The sequence below is a fragment of the Ursus arctos genome, unplaced genomic scaffold (genome assembly GCF_023065955.2).
Source record: "Ursus arctos isolate Adak ecotype North America unplaced genomic scaffold, UrsArc2.0 scaffold_26, whole genome shotgun sequence".
NCBI classification, from domain to species: Eukaryota; Metazoa; Chordata; class Mammalia; order Carnivora; family Ursidae; genus Ursus; species Ursus arctos.
Window position 1 is genome coordinate 6,712,417 of NW_026622941.1, and position 24,003 is coordinate 6,736,419.

Genomic DNA, 24,003 nt, shown 5'->3' on the forward strand with positions numbered 1-24,003 from the left:
GTGGGGAAGACAGAGGACAAATGAGTTTTGGTCTGTGTGAGTTACCACTCTCCTCCCCGCTGAGGAGGTGCTTCCTGGTGAAGGCCACAGAGGAACACGATGTCTTGGGGCTACAGACAGCTGGCCCCAGGAAGAGTCCTGATACCTGGAGACAGTATCTGGTTACAGCAGAAAAAACTTCTAATCATAACCTCCAAGGGCCCCTGCCTCCCTCTCCCCAGTGCCCAGTCATACCTCCTGCTCCTCACCTGAATGCAGGTTAAACCTGCCCACAAACTTCAGAGAAGTCTTAGGACTCTTGTAAAGTCATAAATACCTTCCTATCCTGCCCTCCATGCCTTCCCATGACCTACAGGAGACAGACCAGCCATCAGGAAGCCCCCTGTCCTAGCTGCATGCCTGTATTTCCTGCTTTGTCCACCACTGCATCCCCAAACCCGTTCCTGCAGCCAACTACCCTTACCAGACATCTCACTTTTCTGATATACTCCCCAACTTCCCCAGATCAAGACTTCTGCTTGCTGTTTCCTTCTGTGCGTACACTTCATCTCTTTGCTACCCAGTGACATGGGACCAGTCTTCGAAACTCTGATTTAAAAAAATGCATTTCGGGGCGCCTGGGTGGCTCAGTCGTTAAGCGTCTGCCTTCAGCTCAGGGCGTGATCCCAGCGTTCTGGGATCGAGGCCCGCATCAGGCTCCTCCACTGGAAGCCTGCTTCTTCCTCTCCCACTCCCCCTGCTTGTGTTCCCTCTGTCACTGACTGTCTCTATCTCTGTCAAATAAATAAATAAAATCTTTAAAAAAATGCATTTCTTCTTCTTCTGGCTACATTAGCTAGAAGAAATTTCTCTCACATACGCGCCATCGTATTCTAAATATTTAGAGACCAGAAAGCACTCTAGCTGAATGTAATCCTTTGGAGATGTTCAGAGACTGCCTGACACAATTTCACACTCCATACTAAAACCTGGTCCATAGTAGGTGCCTAATGCATATGTTCAGATTGAACTGAATTTAAAGTGTGTTTGATAACCTAGTCTGAAATATAAATACATTAAAGGAAAACACAAGGCTGTCCTCCCTTCATCTCAACCATGCCTGGCCCTGGGCTTGCACGTGCAGGGCACACCAACCATGCTGTAGAAGCAAGCCACCTTGCAGTAACATCACCCATCAGGACTGACCAGAGCCCACGAGGAACATCTCCTTGTGCCACAGGTAAACCAGTCTTGGCCAGCGCACTTCCAGCCTGCACACGAGCTCCTGAAATCATGTACCATCCATTACTTACCCCTGATCTCTGGGTTAATCAGAAAACAGGAAACCTGGTTCCAGAAACAAAATGGATTATCCTGCCACCCCGGCCAGGGGCCTGTGACTGAGATTCTTGAGGGCATCGAGTCATAACTGATGGCTTGGGTGTGTGTGTTTACACCTCCTTCCTAGCAGAGACTTGCTGGCTTCCTCAGCTCTCCTTAGCAGACACACTCAGCTTGTGTCTGGCCCCATGCAGGCACTGATGTCAAGATGTGTCTTCTTCTCTTCTTGGGAGACACACTAAGCCCTGCATTAGGAGAGTGAGAGCGCCCACTTCCCCACATGTGGCCACCACTCCCTTGTCTCTCTCTCTCTCTGCTGAAGCAAATGGAACCCATAGGACAAGGATGTCCCAACAAGATCACCCCCCACAGTCCCACTTCTACAGCTCTTTCCACTGGAAGCACTCATTTGGCTATTAATTCCCAAGAAATGCAATTGGCCTTCATTATTCTCTGATGCTTGTCTTCCTAATTTCTCTCCTCCCTGAAGGTAGAATCCACGTGGATGTTCTCTGATCTGCCACGGAACCCATGATACCGTGGGTCACCAGGCATATGTTTAATTACAGGACTGGAACACAGTTAGCACATGCACTCAAAGCATGGGGATGGAATGCCCACCTGCTCAATTAGAGCATCAGGGAGAAGAAATGACATCATGTGACAGACATGTGAAGCCACGCAGGCTTGAGAACAAGACTAAATTGGGGATTTCCTTGTTTGGTCATAAAACATCAGGGCCACAAAGTCAGCAATCCCAAGCCTAAAGCGAGGCACATCAGTTACTGTGGGAGAACACAGAAAAGGCATGCTTTCCGTGTAGCCACCATAATGCTTGTGGCCAGCCTTTGCAAGTGGGTACTCAGGCAAATGCAAGCGCCTCCTGGTCTTTCTAGACACTGTCCCCAGTACCTCATCAACAATGTCCACAATATCAGGAGCCCCTGTCCAATATTCTCATCTACTGTTCAGTCAGTGGTAGCATGTGGGATTAGATAAGAACTGGGAGCCACCATGCACACTCTACTCATTGCCAGCTCGCCAACATCAGGGCTGGGGCCCTAGTTCTCATAAGAGCCCAGAGGGAAGCTGATTTGTTGTCAACCATTAAACATCATCTATCCATAAAACTAGAGAAGAACCTTCTAGAAGAACCTACCCTTTGCCCTTAGCTCATCCTCTAGTTTCACCCATGCTGTACGGGCTTACACTGTAATAGTTCAGTGGTTCTTTCTTCTTCCATAAGCATCAAAGGCAATCAGCATCTGGCATTCACACCTCTCCCTTGACCCTCAGTAGGCTTACAGAGGCATTCTGACAGATGCATGCTCTGGGTTACATGAGAGCGATTCTTACTCTCTGGCTTCATGCACATGAGCACCCATGAAATGGGAGGTAGAAGAATGTTAAGTTGAATCTAAAAGGTAGCACAAAGGCTTTTCCTTTGTGCCATCTCTTTTTCCAGAGAGGGTGCCTACAACGTCAGACTACCCATTAGGTCCAATGTCTTACAGCTCAAAAGAGTGGGGATTTGAACTCTTGACCTCAGTGCATGTCAACATGAGTAAGACCATGGAGCCAGTGACTGGCTGATGTGACAGCAAATGTCAGTGATCCTCTCACTCAAGAAGATCTATCTGCAAGGTGGAACCAAGCAAGGACCCAGAGAAGTATGCAAGGGAACTCACTTCTTCCTCTTCTATACCAGTCAGGTCCCAGAAGTAGCCCAGCCGCATCTGTAATCTCTTCCAGTTTTCGAGAAACATGGTAGCTTAAAAAGAAAGAAAAAATTCTATTAAAGAGTGCATTTTGAATACCCATTGGGTTCACCAGTGGAGGTGGTGATTTCAAATTTCGTACTTCTAGCTGGAACTGCTCAAACTATTCCATGTCCTTGAGAGCCCAATAGATATACGTAAAGGGAGACACACCAGCACACACACATGTGTGCACCTCTCCCCACTTCTAGGTTATGAGAAGAGGACAAACAGTGATCTCAAGAAATGAAGGAAGGATGGAAGGATGAAGAAAACACGAATGGGGGGCACCTGGGTGGCACAGCGGTTAAGCGTCTGCCTTCGGCTCAGGGCGTGATCCCGGCGTTCTGGGATCGATCCCCACGTCAGGCTCCTCCGCTATGAGCCTGCTTCTCCCTCTCCCACTCCCCCTGCTTGTGTTCCCTCTCTCGCTGGCTGTCTCTATCTCTGTCAAATAAATAAATAAAATCTTAAAAAAAAAAGAAAAGAAAACATGAATGGAAGGGTCTGTAGTCTTTTTTGACAAAGCTCATGTCCCTACACATACATTCTTTCTTCCTGTACCTTCCTCAGAGCTCTCACTCATCTTCTCCCATTTTTCTTTCTGTCTCTAGCACCACTTCCCTTCTCTGGGGCCCAACTATCCTGTCCTGAGGTTATGTTAGAGTCTCCTCATGGTTCCACCTGACGCCACTGTCTCAGCCTTCCAAGCCCTCCTGCCTGTGGCTGACGGAGAACTCTCCCCTAACAGACATTCTCTCAGGCCTCCGTTTGACTAGCAAGTGGCTGCTGATTGCCTCCTAGGCCCACATGCCGGTCAGTCTGCCTGCTTCACCAGCAGCCCCTCGAGGGGCCAGCGCAACATGCTCCGGGGAGAACCAACACCCTCCACTCCACAGCCGAGGCTTGTTACACCAGGACTGGGCACCTCATCCAAAGCCTGCTGATGGACCACAGAGATCCTCTCTTTTGAAAACTGGAACTAAGAGACACAAAGAGAAGCAGAACTGGGATGAACCATGCACCTAAAAGGAGAAAGGGCCAGGATTTCCCTGGAGGCCTGGCTTCCTTTCCTTATCTGCATCCAGGAGCTTAATCCTGGCTTTCTACAACACATCTCTCGTTCTTTGAGCAAGCTGGAATAAATGTCCAATCCTGCAAAAGGAACTGGGCCTAAGGTATCTGTAACACACAAAACACTGTTCCAGACATCATGAGGTAGATTAGGTGAATCTAATGTGGGTTTTGCTCTCAAACTGTTGACAGTCTAAGGGGAGAGACTGTAAATAGCTACAATACAAGGCATGAAGAGATCAGGGCCTTAAGAATGGCACAGTAAAGAGCTGTGGGCAGGCAGCAGAGGGAGTGCAGGCTGCCAGAGAAGTCATCCAAGCTGAGTCTTGAAGAACAATGGCATTTGGGCAGTGAAGAAGGGGCAGAGAGAGGGAGGAAGCCAACACTCCCCCATCTAGACTTTCAATGGCTCCTTATTGTCTAAGTTCTTCTCTCTGGATGGGGGGGACCTTGCATATGTGGCTGGACCCATCTATCTAAATCCGTTCCTTCGGTCTGTCAACACACAACCTCACACCTGCATTGCTGCTAAGGTCACCTCCTCGTTGCCCTCCTCATCCCTGACTCTTACAAACTATCCCGCTCCCCTATGCTGCCCTCCACTGGCTACCCTCCTCCTTTCCTGACCCACTCAGCTGGGGGCACTGTCTCCTCCACGCTCCTACTGTCCTTAGGGTCTGGTGCCCTGGAAAGGAAGGGAAGTGACACTCCCTGAAGCCACCCCCGCACCTCGACACAGCCCACGGGAAAAGCCTGGACACCCTTTGCCACGTGTCATGCTACACTGTTGGCTGTGACTCGGGTCTGCCGTGTAGTAACAGGGCCGTAAACGCCCTCAGCTCTTAGCTGCCTGTTTGCCTCGAGCGCAGCACAGAACTAAGCAGAACAAACACCTACAGACTGGCTGAGTGCGCAGCGGCTAAAAGCTCTATTCGTTTTACTTGGCACTACGTTACAGTACACAGATTCGTAGGGTTTCTCCGTTGGATCTGATGCTTTTTCACGTAAGTGCATCCTGACCTCCCAACACGGGCACGGGCCTGGGGATGCTCTTGGAACAAGGTGGGGAGGAGGGCGTCCCTCCTTTTCCTACGCTCTTCTCAGTGCCTGAGGGCTCCACATACAGCAGGCTCCGCAGTGCTTCCTGACTTCTGTCTCTATGGAGAAGAGAAGTCAAACCATGGGAACAGATAAGAGGGGCAAAGAAGTCACTGCAGAGGAGTCATGAGGACAAGGGAGGCCCGTCATAATGAGGAAGAACAGCCCACGGCTCCTGGTGTGTACACTCTGCCAGGCACTATGCTAAGTGCTCTGCACGCATATCTCATTCTCTTGTGCCAAGAACACTGTGGGGTGGGTATTCCTTCGCCCATCTCACAGATGAGCACAATGATGCCCAAAGGCTAAGAACCTTGCCCCAGGCACCTGGCACCTTGTTAAAGAGTGGTGACTTTCGTTGACACAGAGCTAGATCCACAGTGTCTTGCCAGAGACCCCAGCTGGCAAGGAGCGGGACCAAGACATGCATCTGAGACTGCCTGGCCCTTAACTCAACGCCCTTAACTTCTACTCAGAACAGAGTTCAGAAACCCTGGCCCTTTACTTCCCTTTTCAATAAGGCTTCGCTCGCTTCCAAAGTTTCCTAAATCTGAAGCCGAACCACAGAGGAGCTACGAGCGAGGCCTGAAGACTCCACAGACCCAGGCTCTGCTGACTAGCAACTCTCCGTGTACCCCCACTCTTGCTCCACTGACAGTCTCTCTGCGGAGAACCACTTCTCCCCAGCCTTCCTCCTGGCAGCTTGGGCCCCAGCCCAGGCCCACCCAGCACTGATCATAATAATCGTGGTAATGAGAGGCAGTACTATTATTTTTAATTGTAATTTGCAGGCACTCGTGCCCAGCGGCTCTTGGCTGCTGCAACCAAATACACAATCACATAAAACACAGCAAGGCTGTTAAAAAAACACAACTGAACCCCACGCTATGCCAGGAAGCTCTGACGCATCCCACCCTTCATGCTTTTCCTGTGCTGCCACGTGAGGGGGAGCGAGAGGGGCAGGGGTGGGAGCAGTAAATTATCGCAGATCCCAGGGGGGCGGGAAGCATCTGTTAATTACAGCTATTGAGGAAAGAGAAGAGGTAGTTGTTGGGGCTTGAGAGCGGCCAAGTACCACTGAAAACCGAGTTTCTCTACAACAAGGAATGACACATCCCAGGAAAGTCCATAAGGGATCATGGACCCAGCGTCATTAAGCTTTAGCTACTCAGTCATGGGACTCTCTTAAGACAAATGAATAGGAATTAGGATTGCAGTACATCAAAAACTGAATGTGTATTCCAGGTTCCAAATCAGTTCCGGTGGATTTGGGGGTAATTACGAGATGTCCTGCTTGACAAGGAGACACAGAGCTGCTGCCTAAGACTCCCTAGGCAACAAGCTTCAGCTTCAGCTGGTCCTACTGACCCCTCCTGTGAACAATTCCTGGGCCCCATGGTGACAACTGCCGCCTCCTCCTACTCCCTGCCCCTACTTCTGTGGGCTTGACTACTGCCCATGTGTCTGTGGGCAGTGGCTATTCCACCGGAGAACAGAGAATAGAGTGTCTCCTGGAAATGTTCCTTGGTGGCCTAGTAATATGGCAATCTTTCCAGTCTGGTTCTATCTCCACCCAAGGAGAGGTCCCTACAGGGAACAGAGAAAGCTCGTATTAGTACTCCCAGCACTACAGAGAACAGACCTCTCCCTCGCCCTCCCCCCTCTTCACACTTTCAGGAATGTGTGACTCATGGTCCCACCCTGGCATGACCTCCAGGCCCCATGGAGTCAATGATAATCAAGCACCCTCTACAGTGGGATCATGGCCCTGCCGTTCTGTGATCCAATGGGGAAACTAAGGGCCTGTAGATTCAATGATGAGTAAAAAGTGAAAGTCAGGTGGCTATGTTGACTTTGTTCCTTGTATGATACACGTGGGTGTGTCTTCTTGGAAATGACCAGTTACCACAGGGGTTATTGTTCCAGGTTATTCCATTCCAGTTTGTGAATAGAAGTGTGTGTGTGTGTGTGTGTGTGTGTGTGTGTTTATGGTCAGATGGCTATGGCCCAGAGAAAGTTTATTACCCTAATACTCTGGGGGTAAAGGGAGGAGAAGGAAAATGAAGGAACTATCTGTTCTTTCCTTCACAAATCCCTTTGGTGGAAATACTGAAAACACCACTCTGGCATTAAGTAAAATCTCCACCGTCTGTACTCATGGCATCCTGGAAATTGCCCAGAACCTGGAGTCAGAGATCAGGTTTGGGTTCACTTTTACTACCAGCGAACTCTATGGCCATGGCAGTCACTCCACCACTCTGAGTCTTATAGTGACTATCTATGACTTTACATATCTTAGTAGATACACCTGGAGTGCCTTATGGGTGCGCTAGGGATTTTCAAACATGCATTGGTTCAAATTTTGAATAAAGCATACATGAGATTAATACAAGATTAACATTCTCTGTGCTTTTAAATATATATATATATAAAGCCAAGGAGGATATTCCTAGTTCTATTCACACATAGAAGTAAAAGAGAGAAAGCTATTGTTCCTAAAATACTTCCTGAGGTATAAGGACTAAATACTAAAGGACATAAATCAAAGGATATGGGTTTTAGAGCATGGTCACTGTATCCATTTAAAGGTATCACCAAAATAAGCAAGGTTCATGATAACCACTTACCCCACAGAGCCATGAAGATGGAGAAGAACACGGTGGCAGGGTTGTCAAACAGGTGGCTCGCCTTTGCCGTACCACAGGCTGAGCTGAGGTTCCAGTAATCACAGGACTTGTCACACAGGGGACACATGGTGAAGGCATTCTGCTGGTCACACATCTCTTTGCTGCAGTAGAGAGAGGCTGCTGGGTCAAGTGGAGATCAAGCGGGACCTACCCCAAGCAAATCACCCTAAAAACATCTCCCACTTCCAAATCCATCGCTGAGCTGATCAACTCCCAAAGCGAGGTGTGTTAAAGACATTGGAATTGGATTCTTTACCATGAGAGCATTATTCCTGCATTTTTGTCAATGAGGTGGGTAGGCCACTTCTGAGGTACAGATCCCCTGTCACTAGGACTGTCTTAACAGAAAATCAGGGAGCATAGGTCAGAGATGTTGTATGCTGCTTGATGCTTTATAAAGTTCCTTCAAAATGTGCTGCATCTAAGAGGATGGTGGGGAGCACCAACAAGTACGAATCCATCACCTGCCTCAAGTTAGATTTCCCCATCATCATGCAAGCACAGGCTGTCTTTGAAAAGCCTACTGGCTGCCCCACAAATGTGTGAGAACTGGTCACAAAGAGAAGCAAATACAAGAGTGTAATTGGGTCAACACAAGCTCTTACTTCTCAAGGAGAAGCCATGTGAAGTAGAATGGAGTCAGAGCTGGGTTAGAAGCCCCTTTCTAAGCGCATCAGCTGCACGACCATTAATAGAATGGGGATTATAACCTCAGCCTAAGAATGATCTAAACCATGAAATGGGATTAGGGGGAATGGAAGAATAAGGTAAATTCTTCCAAAGTCTAGGTTCTATGACACTTATTGAGAGAAGCATGAGTCAAATAACCATTAGCTATATTCTAACCTATTCTCAGTATATTTCTATTTAGTGAACTAATGAATATAGTTGAAATGCCATTCACTCTTTAGATGATTAGCTAGATCCAATAAATTCAGGCTCATACGAGTGCTTGCAAATAAGAACCAATGAACCATCAGCCCTAATTGGCTCCCTTAACGTCCCTCCACTCTACATACTGGTAGGAAAATGAATGAACTCATCACTCTGGTGTGTAATATTTCCCTGGGGGAATGGGTAGATGGTTAAGTTCATTGTTTTGGGGAACAGGGTGGAGAACTCAAAATTTCACAAAAATGAAGCATTGGCTGTTCTCACAGAGCATCTGGAGACACAGTCACGGGGAAGCAGGGGGTCCTATGCTGAAAACCGTCACTGTGTTTCCTCTGGAAAGAGGCAGCAGAGGACACTACGGAGCATGGCTGATGAGTGGGAGGCCACTGCCAGGGTCAGCCAGCTGGTATCCTATGTGCTATCGCAAGTGATTTGATGAAACCCAGAAGTCAAGGGATGCCTGGGTACAGCTCCCCTTCATGAAGATGAAGCGTTTTCCTGAGGGCTGTCACTATCAAGTCCAGGCTTTCGGGATTGTTTTTAATGAGCTATTAAGCCCAGCAAGGAAAGGCCTTCTCTGTGAGAGAATGGAAACTCAAGGTCTCTGAGAGTAAATCCTCATTCCTCCACTGACTTGCTGCTAAGCTCTCCATTGGCAAGTGTCAATAGCGGTGACTCATTCACAACAGCAATATTAAATAGTAACATCTTAATAGTAAGTTCAGCCATGCTGGCTTCACTTGGGCACGTTCTTATGCGTAACCGGAGAAAAAGGTTTATTCTAAGTCTTTTGGGTCAGACAAGTGTCTGCTGTATCGTTGAGAAGGAGTCACTCCTTTCAGAGAGGAGAGTCCCCTCTTAGAAAACAAATTCACACAGAAAACTGTTGGTCTGTATAAATTATAGTAAGGAGCTGTGCTTTTAAGCCATGTCTCAGAACATATAAGTTCCTCGGTGCTGCCTCAAATATGTGTGTCAGGGATTGTCATTTTGTTGTTTGGGGCTTTTTTTTTTTTTTTCTTTTTCACACATAGACTTGGGGGAGGGATAATCCCTAACCAACCTAATCCGAATCAAAACTAGTCAAAGCTAAAAGGTCAGGAATGAAAAAAAGCATTAGCAACCAGCTAACAAAGTGCAAAGCACTTTGAAACATAAGTGGGGCGTCAATTATTGGCTTTACCATGGGAGGACAGTCAACTATCAATCATTTGTACAATACGGCAGCCACTGTCGCATGGCTACTCCCCAAATCATTTCAACTTGAAGTCAGAATGCTTTATACGTATTGGGTCTTTTGTTTGTCTCTTTGATGCAAGCAATTTGAACAGAGTTCTGGAGAAATTCTGCCTCAGGACATTAACATGACTCTGTGCTCTCTGAGAGAGGCTGCCTCTCTAGACGAGGCTGAAAAGGAAGCGGAAAGGTGAGGGAAGCTCAGCTAGAACTGAAGTCACATCTGGGTTATTCACTAGCTGCATAATCCACGGATTTCTAGTTAGAAGCAACTGAGGCTATCAATCGAATGCTATCTTTCTTCAGTCTATCATTTTCTCTAGAAAGCCCAAGAAGGTTGATAAATGGCCTGGCAGTCAGCTGAACCAGGACCCCAAAGTGAGTGGTGTTCTTAAACAGTAACTCATTGCTCATAAGTTAGGTGATACAGGGCTGTGCTTGCACGAAGGGAGAAGGTGCAACATGGGAATTATTCCAGAAATTCAGACACAGCATCTGCTATTCTGGTCTCAGACCAAGGTAACCACTTTTTTCATGATGTTTAGATCAATCAGCTTTTTTTTTCTTTTTTAGCTTTTTTTTTTTTTTTTTAATGCTCCAGTCTTTCCTACCCATGTAAGCCAATGTCTAATAAATGGAACCAATCCTTTGGTAAGTAGAGAAAAAGTTCTATAGATGTATCACGCACTTATGGAATTATTATTCATAAGTGATATTTGTGTTTATATATCAAGGTTGCTAGTAATAAAAGGTACCATTTAAAGTTCCACATAATGTAAATTTTCTGCTTTCGATATTGTCCCAAAGTTATATGAGACAGAACCACTAGAGGAACTTATGAATCATTGAACTTTACATCAAAAACCAGGGATGTACTGTATGGTGACTAACATATTATAATAAAAAATATTATTATAAGAAAAAAAAGAATCATAGGGGAAATTGGATGAAGGGTACAGTGGGCCCCTTTGTACTATCTTCCTATTAATCTATAATGTTTTCAAAATATAATATTTTTTAAAATGATACATAGATAATAAATTCCAGGCTTAATGTCAAAATTAGAAACCTCTAAAGTAATCCCAGGAATGGTACAAGTTTTTAATCATGCTTAGGAGTGGCTGACAGACACAGATCCCGGAAGAGTATGAATTTGTTTAGATTCAGTATTGGGATTTAAAGACTATTCTTTTGTTGATAGGGAGTGGTATTTTATGAGTTTTCATCAACCCCATCGAGCTTGGATTTTTTATGGCTATGTAATTATGATTAAAGAGCAGTTCTTTGTATGAAGCGTAAACTGAATGTTTGCTAGATACCCAAATAAACTAGATTAAATATAAAAAAAAAGAGCAGTTCTTTTAAAAATTTTTCATAATACACTTGAACAAGGAAGATGTAAATAATAGGAAAAAAATTATCACACCCCACCCTGACTCTGAAAAGCCAAAATTTCAGCTTTAAAACAGTCAATTTCAAACTTTTTTGACTGTGACCTACAGTTTAAAAACAATCTTTTCCATCAGATTTCAATATGCCAATACATACATACATACTCTCTCCCTCTCCCATAAACACACTTATATAGCTAAATAAAACATCATGAAACAATACCTATACTTCCTTCTTGTGATGAATGCTAACATTGTATTTTATTCTACTCTATCCTATCTTATTCTAGCTCATTTAAAAGATAACCATTCAACTGATTCTGTAACCAATAACGGGTTGCTATACATAGTTTGTAAAACATTACACACTCTGACAGGTAAAAAGAGACATGTGCAGTGATAATGATCACATTTCACATCCATATATACCTGCATATACACGAGTGCATGTGTATAGATATATATTTTTCAGTATGTGTAGACCATGGTCATTTCCAGCTACATGGTCCCTGTCGCATGTATTCCCATATGGGGAACCAAGGCACAAGCTCTAAATCCCAGGGTAAATGAGCACACTCATGGCCACCCTCTACCCTGCCACTAGCTCTCTAACGCACAGTGTGGAGTTTTCCAGTTTGGATCAACCTGAGGCCCAGCTCTCTAGGGATCAAACTGGGCAAGAGAAACATGGGAGCCATGTTCTCTGAGAAAGTACCAGGCAAGGTCAGTTGAAACTACTTGGCTGCCAAGGAGGACAGCAGCCTTCTGGGAGACTTCACATCTTACGGGAAAAAGCAAAGACTGTGGAGCAGGAGGCAATTGAGATCAAGTCGCAGCCCCGACAACTACTAGTTGCTAAAGTTGGACAAGTTATATGACTGCCCTTGGCATCAATTTCCCCACCTCTGTTAGTGAAAATAATACCAATCTAACAGTTTACAACCACGATCTCTACAGGATCAAAGAAACTAGTACACGAGAAACACCCAGCACCACGCCTGGCACAAGGGAGGCACTTGGTAAGTATTAGTTTTTCCCTCATGCTAGATGGCCTGAGGAAGGCAGGACCTCCAGCACATATGTTGTGTGATGGTCCCAGAATGCCCAGTCAAAACACTGGGCAGTTGGTACTGGAGTTTTGCACACAAAAATATCCAAACCCTTGGTTCTTATACCAAGTTATTTAGCTTTATTCTAACTCCTGGTAACACCAACCCCAGTTTCTAATTTACGAGACCATTTCTGTAGATTAACATGGCCACAAGAAGAGCTACCTGGTTCCTGCCATTGGTGAAGCCCTTTCCTCAAAGGAGCCCCCCTCTTGGTCCTTTCTTCAGGATGGTCATTACTTCCTCCATGTAACTACAGTGGACACCGACAGTCTGCCCAGTGTCCTCATCGACCTGGTTACTGAGGGAACATCCTGTTGGTACAGGGTGATCCTGCCCCAAAGCCACGACTGTGGGCCCAAGGCCTCCACCCTAATCCAAAATGAGCCAGTAGGCTTTTTTCATTTGGAACCAATCAAAGAGAAAGCTCTAAGATACAACACCATGAGCTATTAGTAGGAATGTTTACATCCAATAGAGAACATCTGTAGTGAAACAAATACAAGAAAGAACCAGAGATGGGAGATAAACAGGAGTCCCTATTTCCATTGTCCCTTAGGCTAGCCACATGCCTCCCACTGGGTTCCCTGACACACCCCAGAAACCTTATAATAAATTCCCTTTTTTTTTGCTTCAGCTAGTTCATGTTGCATTTCTACCATTTGCAACTGAAAAAGTATTAAAATACATTAACCATGCTTTGGTTTTCGAGGACAGTGCCAAGAGATGTAAATGCTAAATATAAGTTAAGTGTCTCTTTTGTCACTTGTACTTTATTTCCACATATGCTGATTCTTTCAACAATTATTTATTAATATTCTACCATGTGCCAAACATCGTCTCCTTGAATCCTCACAACAACATCACAAGGTACGTGTGATTATCACTATTTACAGCCAAGGGAAGGAAGACTGGGGAGTGAACTATCCAGTCACACAGCTAATATGTAATGCTGTCCATCCTAAAGGATGCAATTATTTTTTTGTGAGAGAGAGAGAAAAGAGCGAGTGTGAGGAGGGGAGGAGGGGCACCGAGGGAGAGAGAGAGAATCTGAAGCAGGCTCCACACCAAGCATGGAGCTGGACACGGGGCTTGATCTCACAACCCTGAGCTCATGACCTGAGCTAAAATCGAGAGTCAGACACTTAACTGACTAAGCCACCCAGCACTCCAGTATGATATTTTTAAGTGCTTATGTTCTTTGAAGGCTCTTTTCACCATAAGGACCAGCCTTTGTTCCATCTCTTGGCTCTCCAAAAGCCCCACCATGGGGCCTGTCACCTGCCGTTTCTGACTTCCTGAACCAGAAGCCGAGCCCCTCTCAGTTCCAGAGCTGCCTGCTTCTATGGACAGCCTCACAACATTTCACCCCGACAGTGTTGACCGTATCGACATGTGATCGCTACCCAATGCCACTAAACATTTCCCATCTTGGGTCTTAGGGGAAACCAGAGAAAAAAGTCATGAAGTTGAGGGGAAAACATTCTTCTCAGGCCTGGGTTTTTTCAGCAGGTAGAATCTACTTGCCCACATCAGACTCTAGCCCTGGAGAAGAGCTTAAGTAGGAAAGGAAGGGAGCCATCCCCAGCAGGCTCTGAAGCCATTCCCAGACTCTGTAGTTCCCAGATCTGTCTCGGGAGGGAGGTTATGTGTGTGGTAAGGGGAGGAGAGCATAGAGGGTGAGGACTTTGGAAGGAAACCTATGAACTATCCTTGCAACCGGGACGAAACTCCAAAGTACTGCCATGTGGGAACTGAGGCTTTTTCTTTAAAACCGTCTCACCTGGGAATATCTTCCTCGATTGTTGCACATCCATAAAGAAACACGATCACTCCAATTACAGAAGATGGGATGAGGAATGATGTATATGATCCCAGCCAGGCAAAATACAGTCCGATTTTTTCTCCAAAATACTTTCTGAAAAAGAGAGAAAATCACAACACATATTAAGAACAGCATATACTTCTGCCATTTCTGTTTGTTCTAAACCTGACCATGGGTTGGCATAAACAAAAGAGATGGAAGTTAGATGGCGCAAGAGGGACCTCAGCACAAAGAACTGGTCTCTTCCACTATGAAGTACATTCCCTGGGAACCACACACACACACACACACACCCCAGGGAATCCTGGCTATTCACGTGAAATAGCCCCAGGAAGGAATCCAGCCCTAACAGCAAACTGAAAATAGGCCATATATTTTGGCATCTTTACCAGACAAACATGAGTAACACATTATCATCTCATTACAGTAACCCACAAAAAATACCTTTCCAGAACTTTTATTCACATAACTTTGTTATGTGAATAAAACTCACAAAGTATCTAGGTGGGCACGTGTACTTACGTACACAAACCATAAAACTCACAAAAATGACTAGAAGCATTTTAGTAAAATACTAGCAATGGTTTATTTAGCTGATGGGATTATGGGTGGTTTTCATTTCTTCTTTACCTTTCTGCATTTTTAAATGCTCTACTTTGTTAATGAATTAATTTTATAATAAAAAAATCCTTTTAAAGAGAAAATTAACAAGGCATTATCTTTTTGATCCCTAGTTCAGGAAGTTAGTAAATTGTCACACTAAGTCTCTAAAAAGGGATTTTTCCTTTAAATAAATATTAGTGACGGACACCTGATGAGAAATATACAAACCACAGAGAAACCGTACATTTTATTTCTCAAGAGGCTATGACATAAAACACAGGAGGGAAATGGGAGTGCAGCCCACTCTTTGATGTGAGGACAAAAGAATAAGACAGTGAACAGAATCTATTTATCCACTACTAAAGGTGCTGCTCCTACCTACGATATAGAAAATGGCAAGAAAATGTGGCTTCCACCCTAACAACAAGAGAAATCCAGATAATCTGTGACATCAAACTTTCCTTGAACCCATCATAGAGTGGAGGCCAAAGGTAATCATGTGAATTGAATTTAAAAAAAGGACAAGCCCCGCCAAGGAAAATGAGGCGTGCGAACACTTTCAGATTTGCAGAGCATGGGAGAAAAAGGCAGTACAAAGACAAAGATATAATCTTATAAACTCCGAAAGGCTGATTATGGTTAGCATGACAGATGAGAATAACTGGGAGCTCCAGATACAAGAGGCGTTTGCAGTCATTCATAAGATTCCAGTCAATGACTGCCGCCTCATAAGGAGGTGGTACTCATAAGGAGGGTACTGGTCAAGGTAGGAAACTGGAAAAGGCCTCTTCAGTTGCAGAGGGGCATGGAAGCACACCCATCTCCCAGGACCATCTCTCATTCAAATCACTGAGTGACAAGGATCAGCAGTCTGCTCTGGGGGAGGGGAAGGAGAGAGGATAATATCCTAGGGTCTATTATACATGTAATTGAAGTCCCAGGAAGATTAAAAGAAAGAAGACAGAAGAAATATCTGAATGGATTATGGCTAAAAAATTTCCCAAAATTAATAAAAAACAACAAAACATAGATCCAAGAACTCCAGAGAACCCCAAACAGAATAAATATAAAAACAAAAACAGAAACCTATACACCTAGACATATCATAATCAAATCTGAAAAACAAAGATAGAAAATCTTTAAATTAAAGCTGGGGTGAGGGTGGTGTTGGGGAGGGGAAGAGAAGGAAGGGAGATTATTATATGCAGAGGAACAAAGGTAAGATTTACAGCCAATTTCTTGGCAGAAACTATGCAAGTCAGAAGATAATAGAGTGACAACCTTAAAGTGTGGAAAGAAAAAAAAAAAAACAGTCAACCCAGAATACTATATGAAATAGTGCTCCCATGGGAATAAAACTAGTTCTTCGGAAGCCAAAAACTATCTTAGGTATTACAGAGGTTTTTAGGTCTCCAAAGGGTCACAGAACATAAACAGATATACAGTATATATGTGGTATTAAAATTTCATGGAGGAAAGCAATAATGGAAAAAAGGCAGAGAAACACTGGTATCAAGCAAAAATTGTGATGATGTCTTATGGCGTTTATAACGTATGAAGGAGTAGGACAATAACAGCACAAAAGACAGGAGAGCAATATTCCATTGTACATATGGACCACATCTTCTCAATCCAGTCATCTGTTGAAGGGCATCTCGGGGCTGGAGGAGATTATGGTAAATGAAATAAGTCAAGCAGAGAAAGACAATTATCATATGGTTTCAGTCATTTATGGAACATAAGAAATAGGAAGATCGGTAGGAGAAGAAAGGGAAGAATGAAGGGGGAGTAAACAGAAGGGGGAATGAGCCATGAGAGACTGTAGACTCTGGGAAACAAACTGAGGGCTTCAGAGGGGAAGGGGGTGGGGGATTGGGATAGGCCGGTGATGGGTATTAAGGAGGGCACGTATTGCATGGTGCACTGGGTATTATATGCAACTAATGAATCATGGAACATTACATCAAAAACTAAGGATATAATGTATGGTGACTAACATAACATAATAAAAACTTATTATAAAAAAAAAAAGATAGGAGAGCAGAAACTGAAAGATACTATTGGAAGGCCCTTACCCTGGGTCTGAAATGGTATAATATTAATTTAACGTAGAATGTAGTAATTTAAAGATGGAGTCTATAAACTCTAAGGCAACCAGTGAATTTTAAAAATAGGTGTAATTAACAGACCAAAATTGGAGATGAAATGGAACCATAAAATATACTCATTTGCAAAGAAGTCATGAAAAGAGGAAAAACAGAAACTACAGACAAAACAAATAGAAAACAAATAGTAAGGTGGTAGTTTTGAAATATAAATACATGAATGATAACAAATGTAAACATACAAGAAACTCACTTTTATTATAAAGGCATGTACAGAAAAAAAGTAAAGAAACGAAAAAAGATATATCATGCAATCGTGAATCAAAAGGAAGCTGGGACATACAAAGACTTCAGAACAAAGAACATCACCTGGGATAAAGAGGGGAATCAATTAATGATAACATGGTCAACTCATTAAGAAGGCCTGATAATCCTAAATGCACACAGTAAAATGCGGAGATCAGCTGCATACATCAAAATACATACAATAAAAACTGACAGAACTAAAAGGATGAATAGACAAATTCTCAAGTATAAATTGGAGACATCAACACTTCCCTCTCAAGTAATGGAGAGAACAAGGAGACATAAAATTAGTAAGGACATAGAAGTCACTACAAACCAACTTGACCTAATTGACATTTGTAGAACAGTCCACTAAACACCAGAAAATATATCCTTTTCAATACACATTCACCAAGATAGTCCATATTCTGAGTCATTAAGCGAAACTAACAGATCTAAAAGGATTGAAGTAATGAACATTTTATTCTCTGACCACAATTAAGTTAAACTAAAAATCAACAGCAGAAAGATATCTGAAAATATGTATAAATACTTGTAAATTAAACAACACCCATCCAAAGAACCCAAAGAAAGGTCAACAAAGAAATAAAAAAAGGAAATTAGAAAGTATTTTCAACTGAGTGAAAAGGAAAACACATCAAAAGTTGTGGGATGCCATTAAAGCAATACTTAGAAATTTATAGCATTGAATCCTTGTACTAACATAAGAAAGCTCTGAATCAACAATCTAAGCTTGCACTTCTACTAGAAAAAGAAGAACAAATTCAATCCAAAGCAAGCAGAAGGAAAGAAATAAAGTGGGGAGCAGAGATCAGTGAGAATGAAAACAGAATAATCATAAAGAAAGTCAATGAAATCAAAAGCTGGTTGTTTAACAGCATCCATAAAATTGATGAATGTTTAGTAGGACTAATAAAGAAGATGAAAGATAAAACACAAATTACCAATATGGGGACTGAAAGAAGGGACATCACTACAGTTCCTATTTCCATTACCATGTGATACTGTTAGCTGCCTCCTCATGGGTTCTCATCTTGCCTTCCCCTCCAGTCTACATTGCCCACCTCTGGAAAAAGAGCGGGGAACAGAGAAGGCAAGAGAGACATAAGACATAACGCAAACTGTCCTAGTGCTCTTGTCTTGACAGTCTTGCTTGGCTCCACTTTTAATTCTCATGACATCTTTTCCAGGTGAGAAAATGGAAGCTCTCTGGAGAGACATACTTGTCCAACAACACATGGCTAATGGATGACAAAGCAAGCATTTGATCCCTTGTCATCTGACCCCTCCATGTCTAGGGCTTTTGCCAGGATAACAACAGCAGTCATAGGGACTGAAATTTATTGAGGGCTGATTCTTTGCCAAGCTCTGTTCTAAAAAGATTCTAAATATTGTCTCATTTTTTTAGTCCACACAACTGTATGAGGTAGTATGCTATTATCTCTCAATTATAGATGAAGAAACTGATATACAAAAAGATTAGCCCAAGGTCACAAGGCTACTAAGAAATCAGAGACAAGATTCCAATTCAGTGAGGCTAACTGGAGATTCCAGCTCTTGAGATTCCTCAACAGTATACTGACTTCAAGGAGGGACTTAAAGAAGGGAAGGAAATGGTTGGGCAGGGACATGCCCAGGGAAAATTTGCTGAGTTGGAGAAAGACAGCACATAATGATCTATCCAACCCCAATTCCCTGCCATGTTCTCACATTTTTTCCAGCTCTGAAACCAGACCACTACAGCATCCCATCTGAGGCATTCAGCCATTCAGAGACAAGATTTCCCTGACCACTCTCTTAACCCATAAAATCTACAAATCTTTTCTCCTGTTGTTTCCCAGGCTTATGCTTAAGGAGCTGATCTGATAAATTAAACCTTACTGGAGTACTTTGTCACTTCCTCCAGGAAAGGAATTAGATTTCAAGCTTTATGGAAACACAATACCTCCACCCCTTAAAGGAAGGGGGAGGATATTTTGAGGAGCTCTTCTAACTGTTCCACATAAGCAATTTACTCCTCTTTTTACCCTAAAAGCACCGATGGCCAGAAAGGTGGACAGGAAGCCTGAACACAGAGCCTAGATACCTTGAAAAGGATGGTAGTGAGGTCAAAATGTATTAGGGTAAGAATAGATGGAACAAAGAAGGAAAAGAATCAATTATGTCATTTAAGGGCAACAAGTTAGCAGTCAAAAATTCAGATGCCTTCAGAAGCCAGGCGGGAAACATAAATGATCAAAGCAGGCCAATCATAGCATCTCCAGTGGAGCACTAGAGGGCTTAGTTATATCTACAGTGACCAGTAACTACTTAGCTCCAGCACTCCTGAGAGACATGTGAGAAAATGGAACCAGTATTGCCAGAGCCTACAATATTCCAAGAAAACCTGGAAATCTGCATTTCTCCTAATTTTTCGATGTTGGTAACTAATTCAACTAGAAAAAAAATGTGCAGGCCAAACAAAAACATCCAAGGACTGGACAATGTCTATGGGATATCAGCTGGTGCCCTCTCTGGTACAGCAGAGATCACAGAACAGGGGCTCTGGAGTGGGGAGAGCTGGCATGAATGTGCCCTCTGCTGTTTCCTACCTTGGGAAAGTCTTTCCACTTCTCTAAGCTTCATTTTCTTTTCATTTAAAAATATGTTAATGTGAAAATGAAATGAGCAAGGTCTAGGAGGACATAGTAAGCAAGTAATAAATGTTAACCATTGTTGATGACATTTATTCTAAAAATCCACGTGATCTACTACATTAAAATGGAAAACTTTGGTTCATCAAATGCTACTATTAAGTAAGTAAAAAGACAGGCCAAGGAATAGGAAAAAAAATTGTATACATGGACTTGTATTTGGAATACATGAAGGACTTCTACAGATCAATATGAATTAGGAAACCAAAAGAAAAATGAGCAAAAAACTTTAAGGAACACTTCATTATTAAGATACCCAATTGGGGTGCCTGGGTGGCTCAGTCATTTAAGCATCCAACTCTTGATTTCCACCCAGGTCATGATCTCAGGGTTGTGAGATCAAGCCCTGTATTGGGTTCCATATGCTTAAGATTCCTTCTCTCCCCTTCCCTCTGCCCCTCCCAAAAAAATGATACCAAATTGAGCAATAAACATATAAAAAGGTACTCAACTTTCCTAATCATCAGATCATCAGGGAAAGGCAAATGAAATCACAATGCAATACCTCTACAGAGTCAAGAGAATGGTAAAAATGAAAAAGAGGGGAAATACCAAGTCTTGGCCAAATGTGGGGAAACCAGCATGCTCACATGGTGCAGGTGGGATGTATACAGGTAGATCCACTTTGGGAAAACTGCTGGGCAGTATCCACTACAGCTGAGCACGGGCATCCCCAATGATGCAACAACTCTCTTCCTAAGTATATGCCCAACAGAAGCGCATACATGCACGCTGAGAGACACATACAGGAACATTTATAGCAGCACCATTTATAACAGTCCCAAACTGGAAACCCCACAAATGCCCATAAACAATAAAATGGATAAATGCGCTGTGCTATATTTGCCCAATGGAATATTATACAGCAATGGGAATGGACACATTACAAGGATATGCAACAATATGGATAAATCTCATCAACACACTGTTAAGCAAAAGAAGTCACACACTAAGAATATATATATTTAATTATTCTATTTATATAAATTTGAAAAACAAAACAGCTGTGCTAGAAGTCCAGATAGTAGTGCTAATCATATTCTTTCTTGATCTGGGTACTAGTTGTATGGGTGTGTTCAGCTTGTAAAAATTCAGCAAGCTGTATATTTATTGCATATATATCTTTCTATAGGTATATTATACGTTGATTTTTAAATGGTTTCATTTTTAAATTTTTATTAGTTTTTTTATTTGAGTGTAGTGGATACACTATGCTACATCAGCTTCAGGTATAAAACAGTGATTCGACAAGTTTCAACATTATGCTATGCTTGCCACAGTGTAGCTACCATAGTCACCACACCATGCTATTATAATATCATTGACTATACCTTATGCTGTGCCTTTTGTTCCTGTGACTTACTCATTCCATAGCTGAAAGCCTGTACCTCCCACTCCCCTTCACTCATTTTGCCCACACTCCCACTGGCACCCATCAGTTTTGCTCCCTGTGTTAACAGGTCTGATTCTGCTCTTTGTTTGTTTATTCATTTGTTTTTGTTTTTGTTTTTTTTAGATTCCACATATGAGTGAAATCATATGGTATTTGTCTTTCTCAGTCTGACTAATTTTGCTTAGCATAATACCCTTTAGGTCCATCCATGTTGTTGCAAATGGCAAAACAAAACAAAACAAACGAACAAACAAAAAAAGCCTCATCCGTTTTAATGGCTGTGTAATAGTCCATTATACATACACACATATGCCACATCTTCCTATCCATTCATCTATCAACTGACTCTTAGGTTGCTTCCATAGCTTCCATAAATAATGCTGCAAAAACATAGGGGTACATATGTCCTTTGGAATGTGTGTTTTCATTTTCTTTGGGTAAATACTCAGCAGTGGAATTATTGGATCATTTGGTATTTCTGTTTTTAATTTCTTGAGGAAACTCCATACTGTTGTTAACTCACAGTATCTGCACCACTTTGCATTCCTACCAACAGTGCACTAGGATTCCTTTTTCTCCACATCCTTGCCAACACTTACTATTTCTTGTCTTTTTTATTTTAGCCATTCTCACAGGTGTGAGGTGATATCTCATTGTGGTTTTGATTTGCATTTCCCTGATGATTAGAGCTGTTGAACATCTTTGTATGTGTCTTTTGGCCATTTGTATGTCTTCTTTGGAAAAATGTCTCTGCCCATTTTTTAATCGGTTATTTATTTTTTGGTGTTGCCTTTGGTCTTTATATATTTTGGATATTAACCCCTTATCAGATATATCAATTGCAAATATCTTCTCCCATTCACTAAGTTGTCTTTTAGTTTTGTCAACTGCTTCCTTCACTTTGCAAAAGCTTTTTATGTTGATGTCGTCCCAATAGTTTATTTTTGCTTTTGTTTCCCTTGACTTAGGAGACATGTCTAGAAAAACGTTGCTATGGCCCACGTCAGAGAAATTATTGCCTGTGCTCTCTTCTAGAATTTGTATGGTTTCAGGTCTCACATTTAGGTCTTTAATCCATTTTGAGTTTATTTTTATGTATGGTGTTAGAAAGTGGTCTAGTTTCATTCTTTTACATGTAGCTGTCCTATTTTCCCAACCCCATTTACTAGAACAGACTCTCTTTTCCCCCATTGTGTATTCTTGCTCCTTTGCCATAAATTAACTGATCATATAATCATGAGTTTATTTCTGGGCTCTCTGTTCTGTTCCATTGATCTATGTGTCTATTTTTGTGCCTGTACCATACAGTTTTGATTACTACAGCCTCGTAGTATATATATTGAGATCTGGAATTGTGATACCTCCAGCTTTATTTTTCTTTCTCAAGACTGAAAGGATCAATCACCACAATCAAATTGTTCAATATTCGCCGATCAATCAACATAATACACCTCATCAACAAAACGAAGGATAAAAGTCTTATAATCACATCAGTAGATGCAGAAAAAGCATTTGACAACATATCAACATCCATTCATGATAAAAACTCTCAACAAAGTACGGTTAGGGAGTACATACCTCAAAACCCACAGCTAACATCTTACTCAATAGAGAAAAACAGAGATTTTCTTCTAAGATGAGGAACAAGACAAGGATATCCATTCTCACCACTTTTAAACACAGTACTGGATTCCTAGCCACAGCAATCAGACAAGATAAAGAAATCAGAGGTATCCATATTGGTAAAGAAGTTGTTAACCTGTCACTATTTGCAGATGACATGATACTACATAGAGAAAACACTAAAGATTCTACCAAAAACCTACTAGAAATAATAAATGAGTTCAGTGAAGCTTCAGGATACTAACTTAATACCCAGAAATCAGTAAGCACTTCTATACACTAATAACAAAGTAGCAAAAAGGTAAATTAAAAAAAAAATTCCATTTATATGGGGCACCTGGGTGGCACAGCGGTTAAGCGTCTGCCTTCGGCTCAGGGCGTGATCCCGGCGTTATGGGATCGAGCCCCACATCAGGCTCCTCTGCTATGAGCCTGCTTCTTCCTCTCCCACTCCCCCTGCTTGTGTTCCCTCTCTCGCTGGCTGTCTCTATCTCTGTCAAATAAATAAATAAAATCTTTAAAAAAAATTCCATTTATAATAGCACTCAAAAAAAATCCAATAAACTTAACACAAGAGGTAAAAGACCTATACTCCAAAAACTACAGAACACTAATGAAAGAAATTGAAGATGTCACAAATGGAAAGATACTCCATGTTCATGGGTTAAATGAATTAAGATTGTCAAAATGTCCACACTACCCAAAGCAATCTGTAGATTCAACGTAATCCCGATAAAAATACCAACAGCATTTTTCACAGAACTAGAACAAATAATACTAAAATTTGCGTGGAACTACAAAAGACTCCAAATAGACAAAGGAATCTTAAAATGATTTTTAAAAGACACCACGTGTTTTATAATCTGCAGGCCAACAGATTCCCTGAAAA

General features: G+C 42.4%; 1 protein-coding gene across 2 annotated transcripts in view; it reads right to left on the reverse strand.

Annotated features, from left to right (window-relative positions):
• Positions 1-24,003, reverse strand: part of ANO2 (anoctamin 2) — a 340,386-nt gene that overhangs the window by 158,154 nt on the left and 158,229 nt on the right. For both annotated transcript variants that reach the window (XM_044385290.3, XM_057319039.1), the window contains 3 exons: positions 14,350-14,484; positions 7,877-8,037; positions 3,009-3,091 (listed from right to left, as the gene is read on the reverse strand). In XM_044385290.3, the coding sequence (XP_044241225.3) occupies positions 3,009-3,091; positions 7,877-8,037; positions 14,350-14,484 (379 nt within the window). The remainder of the gene's footprint in view (positions 1-3,008; positions 3,092-7,876; positions 8,038-14,349; positions 14,485-24,003) is intronic.